The 15299-nt window shown below is 37.0% G+C and overlaps 2 protein-coding genes across 2 annotated transcripts in view; one reads left to right on the top strand and one right to left on the bottom strand.

Moving 5' to 3' along the window:
• LOC107686181 (telomerase-binding protein EST1A-like) overlaps positions 1-3519 on the top strand; it is a 19242-nt gene extending 15723 nt beyond the window's left edge. The window contains 2 exon segments of the mRNA XM_016483088.1: positions 1013-1094; positions 1518-3519. Coding sequence (XP_016338574.1) covers positions 1013-1094; positions 1518-1648 — 213 coding nt within the window. The 3' untranslated portion in view covers positions 1649-3519.
• LOC107686182 (probable palmitoyltransferase ZDHHC20) overlaps positions 2019-15299 on the bottom strand; it is an 18322-nt gene continuing 5041 nt past the window's right edge. Inside the window, exons 8-14 of the mRNA XM_016483089.1 lie at positions 13847-13882; positions 13258-13390; positions 12299-12425; positions 10304-10387; positions 7957-8066; positions 7679-7726; positions 2019-4677 (exon numbers count right to left, since the gene is read on the bottom strand). Coding sequence (XP_016338575.1) covers positions 7683-7726; positions 7957-8066; positions 10304-10387; positions 12299-12425; positions 13258-13390; positions 13847-13882 — 534 coding nt within the window. The 3' untranslated portion in view covers positions 2019-4677; positions 7679-7682. The remainder of the gene's footprint in view (positions 4678-7678; positions 7727-7956; positions 8067-10303; positions 10388-12298; positions 12426-13257; positions 13391-13846; positions 13883-15299) is intronic.

Raw genomic sequence — 15299 nt, 5'->3', positions numbered from 1 at the left:
TGGTTACGCGGCGCTTAAAAACACAGTATAAGTCATTATAATCCATAATTATGTCCCCACTGGATGCAATAAACGCCTCGGTTAGAATGGGTTTTATTGGTTTTGTCTTGTTGCTCCGGGACACGGCATCACAGTATGGTAAGGGGGACTCGCTCATTAAAACAGTCATTTACCATCATCTACTGGTGGTTTGGTTTCATATTTAAAAGTATTGCATTTTTCCCAACATTTTTAACTTGTATATTCAAAAATATTTAAAACGTTAATCTTATAAAATTATTTATGCATTTGAAATTTTGTTGTGTAAATGCATTTATGGCACCTCAGCTTCATTCTGGAGCCCTGATGCAATGCCACTTCAGATGCAGCTTCTGTTTCAAAATAATGTTCTTTTTAGCAACATCATATGACCCCTTTAAATTCTCAAAAATTTTCTTCTGGGGGGATGCCCCCAGACCACCCTACATTATTTATATTCCGAACTATGTCACCTTTTTGACCTCTTGTGAGTTTGCAGGCATGTTTAATTATTTTATGCACCAGTCAAGCACTTATTTTTATAATATAACTTATTTTTATAATAACTTATGATCAATCTAAATAATTAACTTGCATATTTTTTTTTTCAGAATGATTTTAGTTTAGTGATTACACAAATTAATTTTGAATAGATCTGAAATTAACACTTCAGTCTAATTCAGAACTGAATTTAACTCTGAAGCTACTTTTGATTCTGAAGTTCAAATCAGAGATGCTTTTAAAATCATCTGTCTTTAGACTCTCATAAGTAACACGACAGACAGACTGCAGATGATTAGTCTTAACGATGATCTTCAGGGAACGTAAGACTCAGACACGGTTCTATGGTGCGCACCCAAGTTCGGAAAATGGCTTGCACATCAACAAGCAACTCTAGTGTGAAAAAAAACCTTGAGAAGTTCAGAAATGCACACGAGACTTTAAGCTCTATTTTAAAGCCGCCCACTCATTGTGCGTCTCTCTGTCTCCCCAGGGCAACAACGATGATGTCATCCTGTCCTGCTGTCTGCACTACTGTCAGGACAAAGCCAAGGACTTCATGCCTGCTGAGAGAAGTCAGTTCACTTACTTTTACTTGTTAGGGGCAATTCAAATGGGTTTTTTGCATTACACTTTTGCATTACATCTGAATTTGTTTTTAATTATCAATCCATTTTCACAGTTTTACGGCATCTGACTTTGATCACTGTTTTTAAATAAATAGTTAATGCAAAAATGAAACTCAGGCCATCCAAGATGTAGATGAGTTTAGGGCTGTAAAACGATTAATCACAATTAATCGCATTCAAAATAAAAGTTTAAACATGTAAAAGTAAAAACATGTAGGTGTGTGTATTTATATATACATAATAAATATCCACAGTACACACACATATAGTATGTAAACATGAACTTTTATTTTGAATGCGGTTAATCGCGATTAATCGTTTTGCAGCCCTAGAAGAATTTGTTTCGTCATCATGTTTTGTATTCTCCAGATGGGCTGGTGAGGTTACGCAGGGAGGTGGTCTTGCTCACGGATGACCGCAATCTGCGAGTCAAAGCTCTCACACGCAACGTACCAGTCCGGGACATCCCAGCATTCCTGATCTGGGCTAAAGTAGGCTGAAGCACAGAACTGACCTACCGCTGTACAAACCAATCATCCTCCACTGCAAAAGTTGGGAGGAGATGAAGAAATTGTCACACAGAGAGGATGAATATTAAGGGGAGAAATACTACAAGCTTTTTGTCAAACCGACAAAAAAAAGAGCGGAGTGACACATCAAGCCACTTTACAAGAAAGAAATGAGGATTTTCCCCTTACAGCGCAGCGTGCATAGACAACCGCTTACTTCTGAGGGTGAGATAGACACGATTGGAGGGAGTTGACACCAGCTTAGCTGATTTGGGGGTTGATTAAAAGCCCGGATGAAGAGGAAGCGCGTGAGGTGTACGTGTGTGAGCGAGAGAGTGTCAGCTTGTAGTGTTTGTGTGAAGTCACGCGTGCTGCGGATGAGCTCATTCCAGCGCTCTCGAAGGGCCTGCGATTAGGCGAGAGCTCCAGTAGGGGGTGGCGTGAGGCGGTCTCACGTTCCACTTTAGCGGCCCATGAGGTCGAAGCATGATTGTTTTAAAGCTCTTATGATTTTTACCCTCTTAAGTTTGCATTGCAGTTTTGACTTCAGTTTGGACTGTTAGGTTCTTGTTTTCATTTAGGTCACATGGTTTAGTTGTAACACCCCCATAACTGTCTGATCTTCTGTAGTAGCATCTTTATAAGTGTGTGAATCCAAGTCAGAATATAAGATTGTAACATCTGAGTGTCGAGTGAATACTGTGGAGTAATGAATCTGTCATCACAGTAGTTTTAATACAGACTAAAATGAGTTTATCTGTCTCTGAACGGAAATCTGCATTTTTGAGGTCGAGCTAACAGAAAAGTTCTAGTTCCCCCATCAAGGAAACTAATGCATCTCGTTCATACTTTAGAGTCTTGGAAATGTTTTCAGATGTTCTGTGCAAATTATTTTCATGTCTGTATTAAGTCGAGTGGTTTGTCTGTGCTTGTGTTTTAGTGTATTTTTTCTTAAGTATTGTAGTTCTCATAGGACCCGGTATGTCATCTTGTTACAGTCTTGTCATTGTTTATGCTAAAAAATATCCTCCCCTTTCTGTTATGTGGTAAGAAACAGCAGCATCTGAATTATTCACCTCTGATTACACTTTTCACCTTTTCCCTTTTCACCAGACCAAAGGCTAACAACTAAATACCCTGCATTTGCAGGACTGTAGATGAGGTAACTTCTGAGTTTATTAAATTAGTTCAACCTAAAAATAAAATTCTGTTAGTCCTATTTTTTCGTACCCAAAACTATTTCCATTATTCCTTTCTCAAACTCAATCACATGCCCTCATAGTGCTGAATTTTTTTTATTAAATAATTCTATAATGCATACATTGAATACTTGTTAAATCTGCAAAGTACACACATTAAATTCAATTAGACATGGAGAATCTGTGCAAACTGTTCAGACTTCAGAAACATCTTCAAATATAACATCATGAACCAAACTGGCCTGCAGGGTAAGTACAAAAAAAGCTGAAAATTCTGTACAAATTAAAGAACAAAAATCAAAAAAAGAAAATGGTCCTATGTTTGGTATTCAAATTCCAGTAATATATTACATATTCATGAGGGAGTAAGTGATTGATTAGCGAGTTCCTTGATATTAAAATGATTATATTTGGCATAATCACTGTCCTTGCTTGCAAAAATGTTCATAAAGACAATCATGACCTCAGATGAATAGCATGTGACTTCCAGCAGATGCAGCAGCCTATCAGGGATTATTTTTACACGCATGATAGATTTCAGTTGCTATAATTAGGTCAGCTCAAGTCCAGCTATAGAGAGGTCACAACTAGAGCAGTAAATCATCGGCCCTTCAATACTTTTCACATTAACATGCAATAACATAAATAGAAAATTCTATAAAACTATTAAAAAAAAAAAACACAAAACCTGATTCAATGACTTCCATGAGCATCGACTCTGAAATTATGAGTTTTTAAACATATTAACACTCATCTTGCTCACGCAGAGAAATGCATGTATTTCAGTCACACAAGAGCTTCCTTATGAGGTCAGAGTCCTCCAGTGCAGCTGTAAACAGACCTTGCTGTACATCAACATGTGGAATAAAAACCTCAGCTGTCTTCAAACTTAAACTGAAGGTGGCAAAAGTCTAACATCTTGGCCTGAGTTCCTTCTGTAATAAACCACTGAGCTGCGTGTGCTACACAACCTGGAAATCTTAAGTGTGCATACTCTCACGATTCACCATCTGCTGCAAAATTTAACCCTCATTTGAAGGCACAAAGCTGATAGTATAATGCTAAGGGGCATGAGGTTTGGAAAAAATGAAATAATTTAAATGCAGCGAAAAAAAATAGTGTTAATAAATGGGTAGATGTGTCAAAGTTGCTGGATATCACTGAATACTAAATAGAGTTTTCCACAAATAGAGTACATTAATGTAAAGATCTAGAGTGAAAGTATTAAATACCTCAGTGCACTTTCTTCTGAACAAAATACTTTAGAAACTCCTAATAGCTGAGGTTGAAGCTGCTGTGTAGTGAAATGTGACTTAACTGAACATCACATTCTAATCAAATTCTGCAATACACTTCATGTTCATTCAGATCCGTAAACATCAGCATTCCACTCAAATCCTTGGTGACAAAAGTGCATCTTGGGTAGCAACACCTGCCTGACTTTTTTGGTCTACAAAAAGGAAGTCGTCCCAGAGATAATCCAGTATAAATACATTATACATTGGACAGAGCATCCTGAAGGTCATTTTAGGGTATTTTGGTCAAATAAATGTGCATGCTTGGAGAAAAGTAAGTGTGTTAGTCACAACATCATAAACCCCAGTGAAAGAGCGGTCGAGTTGAGTGGATGTTTGGTGTGAAGAGCTTGAGAGTCTGTGGATATGAGTGCAGGGAGATACATCCACCACAGCGTTTCCATATGAGAGAATGCTGCTGCTAACCTTAAGGCATGATATCTGAGGACTGTGTGCTCTTTCACATGAGGCCTTATGACAACAGTACTCTTCAGAGAGGAAAACATCCTGGGGCCATTCCAAAGACCTGTAAGCAAAGAGAAAACTTAAGTAAACCACTTTTGTGCAAAGATAACTAGAATTTTAATTGCTAAAATGACTAGTTGAACTAATCTTTCAGAAAAGAGAAGTCCATACAACAACTGTGATGATGATGATGATGATGACAGAGAGGAAGGATATAGTTGAAATCACTTTCAGTGTTTTTTTTTTTCAGCTGATGAACACAAACTTTCAAAGAAATTAATGTACTACATTTTAGTGACAATGTTTTTTTATTTATTATTTAGTATTTTAGGAGATTTTACAGAACTAAATTATAGTTATGATCAATTTATTACCTGTTTTTTGAGCATAGACCCAAAAATGAACATTTCCAAGTTAAACTGTCATAAATCTCGAATGCTTTGGAGAACAGACTTAAGTTTGGTCTCTTTTTAAAGAAGACACCTGGCAGATTATTGCTGATGTGAAGTTTAAAAGTGAAGTGAAAAGTTTCAAAAGTGAAGAATTGGTCTCTAAACTAAAGTGTTTATGAAAAATTCACAAAAACACTAGTTTAAAAATAAAAACCCTCTAAAAAAAAAATCAAAGCTAAAAATCTTTAGTTGTGTTCCAAATTTGAAGCTGATATCTCAAAATATGAGCTTTCAAGATTTTGTTTGGGTGCAGTACCAAACATTTCTACTAGATGAAATTTGCTTCATACTCGTTTCCAATGAGGTCATTTTCAACCGCGAACAATACAAGTGTCTATTTTTTCGAATCATGTCCATGATTTTTTTTTTTTCAAAACCTTTAGCAAGTTTCAAACCATTCAGATGAAGGAAAAAAAAAAGAAGGAAAAAAAAAAATGAAAAAAATAAAAATAAAAAATTTGCCGGTCAAACATGAGCCTGAGCATTTAAAGCAGCACATGGAATAACTGCAGCTCGCGGTTAGTTCACCCAAAAATGAAAATTAGCCCATGTCTTACTCACCCTCATGGCATTCTAGGTGTATATGACTTTCTTCTTTTAGACAAATCCAATCGGAGTTATATTAAGAATGATCCTTGCTCTTCCAAGCTATATAATGGCAGTAGGTGGGTGTTTTTTTCAACAGTCCAAAAGTAGTCAAATAAAGCGCATCCATCCATAATAAAATAAAATGTATAATAAAATGTGCACTCACACAGCGAATCGATGCATTTTTGTAAGAAAAAGGATGCATGTGTAGCACATGTGCCGGTGATTAATGACGCAGAAGCGCGGAGGAGAGACAGCAAAACAAAACGCCCGTCACAAATTAGAAGCACAAAACGAGGATTTGTAAAGAAAAATGTCTGAGGATTTCGATACAAGTCAAGAGAAGTCTGGTTTTCTTTTGCTTAAGTAAGGAAATTTTGCTTCCTTTGCTCCTGTAAACAAACTCGCGAAACTAGCATATCTCACCACGCATACATCCTACGTCATCCGCTGGAACAGCTTCCGGTGTACAACAGTTAGCAGAAGTGAGAGAAAAGTGTTCATAACGTTTTAAATATGGATATTTTTCTTACAAAAACGCATCGATTCGCTACAGGAGGACTTTACCCATGTCCTGGCGCTGTGTGAGGCACATTTTATTACGGATGGATGTGCTTTATTTGACTACTTTTGGACTGTTGAAAAAAAAAAACACTAACTGTCATTTGTGCAAGCTGTTCCGGGTGGATGACGTAGGACGTATGCGTAGCGCATGCGCCGGGGAGATGCTAATCTCGCGAGTTTGTTTATAGGACCAAAGGAAGCAAAGTTTCCTTACTTTACCAAAGGAAAACCAGTCTCCTCCTGGCTTAAATGGAACTCCTCTGACATTCTTCTTTACAAATCCTCAGTTTGTGCTTCTAATTCGTGACCGGCTTTTTGTTTTGCTGTCTCTCCTCCGCGCTTCCGCATTTGTCACTAATCACCGGCTACGTCCTACATCATCTGCCCAGAACGGCTTCCGCCTACAACAGTTAGCGGAAGTGAGAGAAAAGTGTTTATAATGTTTTAAATATGGATATTTTTCGTACAAAATCGCATCGCACCTTTATTTCCCCCCTGGAGCCATGTGAGGCACGTTTTATTATGGATGGATGTGCTTTATTTGACTACTTTTGGACTGTTGACAAAAAACACCCGCCTACTCCCATTCTAACGCTTGGAAGAGCAAGGATCATTTTTAATATAACTCCGATTGGATTCATCTAAAAGAACAAAGTCATACACACCTAGGATGCCATGAGGGTCAGTAAAACATGGGCCAATTTTCATTTTTGGGTGAACTAACCCTTTAAACAACCATTCATACCTCTAGCTATAAATCTAAAAATACTTTTACATGTCCTCATCACAACTATACAGAGGAATAATCACTTCCAGAATGATTTTTCCTGGCAATGAACAATAAAACTTTGACAACCAATCAGACTCCACCAGACTTGAACAAGCTAGAGCATTTAATTGCACTCATAACAAACAATGATATCCTCAGTTGGCGTGGACGCTAATATAGTTATCGTCATAACTAGCTCTATAGCTATCATTCTTGGTGTGCACAGGACTTTACTGCTCTTTACTGAATCAGTCTGATGAATCTTCTGAATGAAACCACTGTCACACCAGCCCAAACTAAATCCCTCAACCTCAGTGACAGTAAAGGCCCGTTCACTCCAAGAACGATAACTATATTAGCATCCACACCAGCGGATGATATTGTCTGTTTATTCTAAGTGCATGCACGTCTGCCACTTTAAATTCTAAAGCTCGTTGTAGCAGGATTGATTCTGATTGGGTGTCAATGTTTTTATTGTTCAGCAGCTGGAAAAAAATAGTTCTTAAAGTGATTCCAACCATATCGTTTCTCTGTGCTTTTATCGTTATAGCTGTGGTGTGGACTCCGCTATTCTTTAATATTGAAGACGATTTTTAGAACTATATATTTATAATTATCTTTATAGTTACCGTCCTTGGTGTGAACAGGCCTTAACACTGGCTGGATGGATGTTCAAACTGAAGACTCACCTGATTATGACTCATTCTCCATGGTAATTGAAACAGGCTGACATACCTCTGCAAGACAAACCCATACAGATCAGTTTCATAAATGCATACATTTCCTCATATTACAGTGTAATCAGCCGACTACATTAGGAAGCAGGCGAGTGAATATTAAGGAACAGTGCGTCTCAGTAAAGCTTCAGGGAAATCATTGGATTTTTAATACTGTCTAGTGATGCCTCAAAAAATTCACAGTGTTCTCTGGCATATATGAGGGGTGTGAAAGCTGAGTGTTGACGTACCGATGTTCGCCGGGCTGCTGTCTTTCTGCTCCTCAGAGTGCATTTTGTTGCCTAGGAGATGATTCTGTGACTCACTCAGAGGTCTGGGGTTTGTCTGTCCATCAACAGTGCTGTTAACATAACAACCATTATGTGTCAGTCACAAACGTTTACGGATGTTTTCACTGGCCTCACCTCACATTACACTATACTATTAATGACTATGTTTCTGGGAAAACAGATCTGGGATTAAAAAAGGTTTGACATAATGAAATGATCTGAAACAGCTGAGGGGAAAAATAATCTATAGTAGTTTAATTCGTTGTCATGACAAGCTGCAGAATTATACTGTCACAGGGCTCCAGACTAACTATTTTTACTAGGAGCACTGTAGCCCCTGAGCCCTGACAACATTTTTAGGAGCACAAGCAGAAAATTTAGGGGCACACCTTAAACCAGCCTGCAATGCAATCATTCACATATTTTCCCCATTTTAACTGTATTACTGACAAATGCTTTGATAATAAATAGACTTAACTCATAGAAATTACAATGTGCAGTATTCTTTTAATTTTAGAGGGATGTGACAACTATATATATCGTTTTGCATTAATAAGTGCGGTTACTAAAAATATTACATGTTCATTTCTTGCTTATTTCATGTTTATACACATTTGACAGTAAAGCACTAAGCTTGAGTTGGGAAGCTTACAAAATTTATTTTATTAACAACAGTAACGTGCAAAATCTAATTTTTATGTAGAAAAGGTATATAAATGTACTCTTATTAAATGTACCATTATTCTTCTATAGTCTTATATGGAACTGACCAACAACTTCAGTGATTATGAGCACTTTGCACATTTATGAGCACAAAGCACTTTGTAACTTTTCTTACTTCATACACACACACAAAGAAAAAAAAAAAGAGCAAAACTCTGACAAAATCTGATTTCTTGATTATTTTATATTTTATAATAGGGATTTTATAATTGTTATTTTATCATTTCTAAATATTAAGGAAAAACTATAAATCAGGGGTGCCCAACCCTGCTCCTGGCGATCGACTGTCCTGCAAAGTTTAGCTCCAACTCTAATCAAAGACACCTGCCTTTAATTTTTAAGTGATCCTGAAGACCCTAATTAGTTGCTTCAGGTGTGTTTGATTAGGTTTGGAGCTGAACTTTGCGGGACAGTCGATCGCCAGGAGCAGGGTTGGGCACCCCTGCTATAAATGAATTCTGACAAATGCTTTGATAATAAATAGACTTAACTCATAGAAATTACAATGTGCAGTATTCTTTTAATTTTAGAGGGATGTGACAACTATATATATCGTTTTGCATTAATAAGTGCGGTTACTAAAAATATTACATGTTCATTTCTTGCACAGTATATTTTGGTCATCCCATTAAAAATAACATTCAAATTGGATCATTTTGGAGCTTTAAAATGCTCGAAACATTTGTGTGAAATGCTTGAAAGTAACTGAAAACTGCTTGAATTTCTCTCGCAAAAGATTGTACAAACCCTGAAAGGAATGATGAATGAAATGAATGTAATATCATTCGACTATTTCTGCCACAACACCATGGTTATAGTCAGCGTTACTGGTTTTCTATGTCAGTGCCGTTTGATCTGTTTATAACAGAGATTTCTGTGCAGAATTTGAATGCTTTTCATTAGATCTCGCAGCAATCTTTATTCATTCTGCGGCGAATTCAAACGCTTCTCACTGGATCTCGCAGCGCTGTGCTGTAACAGTGTTGCGAACTCAACTTTGGCTCCCAAGTAAAGCTGTTCTGAGCTCGGACAAGTTTGTTTGCGTCACGCGGTCCGCGCTGCGCAGCTCAAATGAGTAGCGCAATTTAGTTTTGCTTTCATTTCGTTTGCCGTTTGATGTTTCTCATATGCAACAAATGTACCATTATTCTTCTATAGTCTTATATGGAACTGACCAACAACTTCAGTGATTATGAGCACTTTGCACATTTATGAGCACAAAGCACTTTGTAACTTTTCTTACTTCATACACACACACAAAGAAAAAAAAAAAGAGCAAAACTCTGACAAAATCTGATTTCTTGATTATTTTATATTTTATAATAGGGATTTTATAATTGTTATTTTATCATTTCTAAATATTAAGGAAAAACTACAGCTCAAATGAGTAGCGCAATTTAGTTTTGCTTTCATTTCGTTTGCCGTTTGATGTTTCTCATATGCAACAGAAATGGCAGCGCTTACGAGTTGAACAATGCGGTGGTCGCACCAGTGCGACCGCGCTCAAGTTACTCGCACCGGCAGTCTGGAGCCCTGTGTCATTCAAGTGACTAGTGGTATTGTTAACAAATGAGATTGTAATTACCATTTAATGGCCTGGTGTTCAACATTGCCTTGCTCTGAGTCAACGTTGACTAGGCGGGTAGGGAATGTGTAGCCGTCACCCAAACTAGAGGAAAAAAACGGTTAACAGTTACCATAACCTGCCAAAAACATCTCATGAGAATGCTTATAAATTTAATATTAACATGAATTTAAAATGTGTTATTCATGGTCTTGATACACATTCCTGCACTGAATTGTGAATGATTAATTAGTGTACCATTATTCCAAAGAAAAAAAAAAGTTTACGTTTTGTAATCTTTAATTGAAATGCAGAGAAAAACTCTTCCTCTTAAACACTGTAAAATCCCAAATGTAGTGCCCTATGAAATCCGTTTTATTTTTTTCCAAATTCCATTTTTTTCCGTTTTAATTTCTCTGGGTTCCGTTTTTTTCTGTTTTAATTTGTCACAATTTTACAGCAATGTATTAAAATGTTAATAAAAATAAAAATTGTATAGCCCTATAAAATACATTTTCAAATTCAGGTATATTTTGACCAAATTCTGTTTTCCATTAATTTTCTGGATTCCAATTTAATGGTTTTATTACATTTTAATAATCAAAACCATCTCCAATTAATTGATTTCATTAAAAAATATAACCTTTTTTTTGCCAGAAATTATTCTGGCAAATAATTTTTCTGGTAAATGTTCCTTAAAGCAGCGGTTCTCAATTCCAGTCCTCGTGTACCCCCTGCTCACATTTTGTATGTTTCTCTTATTGCTTCAGACGTTTGTTATATTTGACTGTAAGTGCCCTGCGAAGTGGACATTACCGGATATTCCACCATGATTCCAGTTTGAAGGGAGCATATATGTTCCAGACAAAGGGCATTTAAGTGTGCGAGACGTGAATTTAAATTGTATTTATTTACAGAGGTATATTATGTCCCACTTCACGCTTCTCTAGTAAGTTTCGTATGTGTGTGAAGACACTGCAGGCAGTGGCGCAGCGCAAATCTGTAAATGAATATTCCGAAGTGAAGTAAACTTCAACGGATTTCCCCTGCTCAGGGAGTAGGGAGCAAAGGACACTGTGTAGGGACCATGTCAATCGGAACACAGTTTATGCACGGAGCTCACTTCTAACGAGATAATGATCTGAATCAGGTGTGTTAACAAAGAGAGACATGCAAAACATGCAGAGCGGGGGGTACGCGAGGACTGGAATTGAGAACCGCTGCCTTAAAGAATAATGTTTTAATAATTTTATTAGCAGTAGTAGTACTAACATTACATTAAGTAATATATTTCTGTCAAAGATTCTTCAAGTTAAACCAAACTTTTATTTTGATGGGGGGTGTTTTTTTCAACAGTCCAAAAGTAGTCAAATAAAGCGCATCCATCCATAATAAAATAAAATGTATAATAAAATGTGCACTCACACAGCGAATCGATGCATTTTTGTAAGAAAAAGGATGCATGTGTAGCACATGTGCCGGTGATTAATGACGCAGAAGCGCGGAGGAGAGACAGCAAAACAAAACGCCCCCAAACTTTTATTTTGATGGGTAGGTTTCTGTTTGTATATGATATGACGATAGTTTTTCTCAAAAGAAACGGTAAAATGCTTATGAAGCATGACTCTCAGAGCAGTTCTAGAGATCATGTTCATGTGTTCATGTACTCATATTGAGGCGACAGAGATTGAAAACACCATGAGCGTTACGCACGCTTCAGTGTGTGTGTAGTAAACGAAAGCGCACGTCTGCGCCATTCATTCACACAGAGACACGCAAAACATGCGGGATTCATATTTAAATGGTATTTTTGCAGCTTAATATTCACAGACTCTAGTCCAAATCTCGCTTTGATTTAGGTATTCTGACCTACTTTTGATTTATTAAATTCCGTGACATTCTGCGTTATACAGTAAATTCCATTTTTATGACTGGATTCCGCATTTTTGCCCATGTTTTCCTCATCGTAGAAATCATAGGGCCCTACAAATGATGCTTGATGGATGTGTTTTGTACCTGCTGTAAAGGGGCAAGCACCAACACTTCTTCTGGTCTCCGAACACCTGGGTGACATTCTTGCGGAAGCCCACAGTGAAGCCATTTTTATCTGGGCCATTTCTGAACACCGGTGCCCTGAACGCCTCTGAACAGACGGATGAGAGATTAGATTGCGGTTTGTTCCTGCTCTACACGACACAAATGACACCCTTAACTTTAGAACAAACTTTGGGAGGTGCATCAAAACTGCATTGTTTTCTTGAAGTTTGACCTAAATATTGTTCATAAGCACGCCCACAATCCACCCCCACATTCATTTACATTTCACTTCTATCAGCAAAGTTTTATTTGTTGTCTGAACATGTGACTTGCCAGTAAGAAACGATGATGAAAAATAGGTCAAAATATGGAACAAAGAGATAGGAGGACTAGAAGAACAAACGGTGACAGGAACAAGGGAATATCAACCTGGACTGAAATTCTTTGAGGAAGTAATTAGAATCTAAATAAGCAATAATTGTATTTACTAGACAGGCATTTCCTGAAAGAAACAGCAGTGTTCGCAGTGTACCAAAAGACAACCAACCACAATTATTTAAAGAACTATAAGAAAAATAAGCTGAAGAATAAAGAGAGGGAGAAGGAGGAGGAGCAAATATGAATAACATTTCAATAGTTGGAGATGATTTCAACTAAAAGTATGAGGAGAAAGAGGAGGAAAGGAAGGAAAAGAAAGAGAAGTAAAAGAATAAGGAGACAGAGGAATAAAAGCCTCCATCTCCTTATTCTTCTACTTCTTTCTTCTCCTTCCTTTCCTCCTCTAAGACAACAACAACAACATTTCAACCAAAAAAAGATGATAAAAAGGAGAAGGAAAAGGAGATGAAAAAAAAAGCAAGCAACAACAACACTCGTACAGTTAGAAATGAACTAAAAAGTATAAGAAAAAGAAGCAGCAAATATTAACATCATCTTACCTATAGTGGTTCTGTTTTTTCCCACGAGCCACAGGTGGTAGCTGAAGAGTGACAGGATACTGATGAAGAACATGGCCGCTACAAAGAACAGGAACAACACGTGGAACTTTGCATGAGTGTCTGGCAGGTGATTCTGTTGAGCAAGAAAGCAGAACGTGAGATATTGACAAAAAAGTGTTTTGTTTTGGGATAGGTTCATAAAATATTCCAGTGTAGTTTGCAATATTTCATTAAACTACAAAAATTCCCATCCCAAACACACCACTGGTTGAGTCAGTGCTGCTATCAAACTATAGGGCAAAAAAATTACACACATTACCAAAACTGTTTACTGGCAACAGATGTAGTTGTAGAGCTCAAGAAAACCTGTTGATCTAACAGCCTCAACACTAACATCCATGTCTGGTAAGAACTGACTGCCGTACCACTAAAAAGCATCTGTATATGTAATATGCTAAACTGCACTCTTTATTGCAACACTGCGGTTTATTTTAATCAGTAAGAGAATACCAAGCAAAATGAGTCAACAGTGCAACACAAAACCAACGCCCACAGTCACAACAGTGCAAAGCAAGCGTGAGTGGTTTACCTCCGGGCAATGCTCTATAGCCCTCCGTCTGCAAAGCTTCAGACAAAGCGTTAAAAACACAGACAGAATGTTAGAAGCAGACACATCCCTTTTTTCTTCCTTCTTTCTGTGTCTCAAGAACTGACACGCACACACAAAGATCATTGCATGGCATTTACGAATATTAATGTTTTAGTAAAAATATATAGAGGAAAATATATAATGTTATATTAGTGCATATAAATGAAAAAAATACAGCATCCACTGCCATTCAAAAGACTGGTTTTGGTATGATTTTTAATCTTTTTGAAAGAAGTCTCAAATCAACAAAGCGGCTTATTTTATTCAAAAAATTGTAATCAAAAGTACAATAAAAAAAACAGCAAAATTGTAAAAATATTATTACTATTTACTGTTTTATATTTTGTGACACTTAAGTGTCACATTATTCTTCAGCAATCATTCTAATATGCTAATTTTGTGCTCAGGAAACATTTATCATTATTACTGATGTTAAAGACAGTTGTGCTGCTTAATTTTATTTTTATTTTTTAGGATTCTTTGATAAATAGAAAGTTTTATTTGAAATAGAAATCTTTATACTCAGTCTTTATATTTGCCCCTTAAAATCATTTAAACTCAAATCAATATATATATTTATTTATTTAGTGTGTAGCTGTGTAATAAGCAGGATATAGTAAGCTAAATAAATCCAAAATCCTCTCCCTGAGGTTTATTTTGTGATAATGACCACCTGACTGTACATTAGCCTTCACATAATTCTTTAGGCTATCTGCAGTTCATTTTCATGCAGACAGGAGAACAGATTAATGGAAAGACAAGCTGAAATTGACTCTCTGAAATAGCAGAAGGTGAGAAGCGAGAAGTGTGATAAATGAAAGGAATCAGATGTCTTTGTGTGAATGTGTGGACTTACTGTCCAGAACTTGATAAAGTACTGCAAAACTGTGGCAGCGATGTAGACGCAGTACAGCATAGAGTACGCCAGGAACAGCACAAATAATTTATAGTTGGAGAATCCAACACAGTTATTAACCCTAGAAGAACAGAGAAAAACACAGAGTTATAAGCTACATAGTAGCTACAGCACCTAAACCAGATTATGTGGCAACTTCAGATTACAAACTGAATGCATCCCCAGATGTACGTACCATGGACAGTGGTGATCCATTTTCAGGACGCATCTGGGAAAAACAAAAAGGATCAAAATACATATTGTGCAAATCCAATACAAGCAAGGCAACTATGTTTTCTGAGTGGACTCACCTGTCGCAGGTGGAGCAGTGATGACATCTGTCCGGTTTGATCAACTGACAGCGGTCACAGTACCGGATAGCTGAGGAGGACAGAGGACTCATTCAAAAAAACTGAACATTGTGTCACTAGTATAGACATGGATAGATATACACAACTATTCAAATGTTTGGGGTCAGGAAAAAGGTTTATATATATA

The sequence above is a fragment of the Sinocyclocheilus anshuiensis genome, unplaced genomic scaffold, assembly GCF_001515605.1.
Source record: "Sinocyclocheilus anshuiensis isolate Anshui unplaced genomic scaffold, SAMN03320099.WGS_v1.1 scaffold437, whole genome shotgun sequence".
NCBI classification, from domain to species: Eukaryota; Metazoa; Chordata; class Actinopteri; order Cypriniformes; family Cyprinidae; genus Sinocyclocheilus; species Sinocyclocheilus anshuiensis.
Note: the sequence above shows the minus strand (reverse complement) of the source record. Positions and strands in the feature narration are given on the sequence as shown.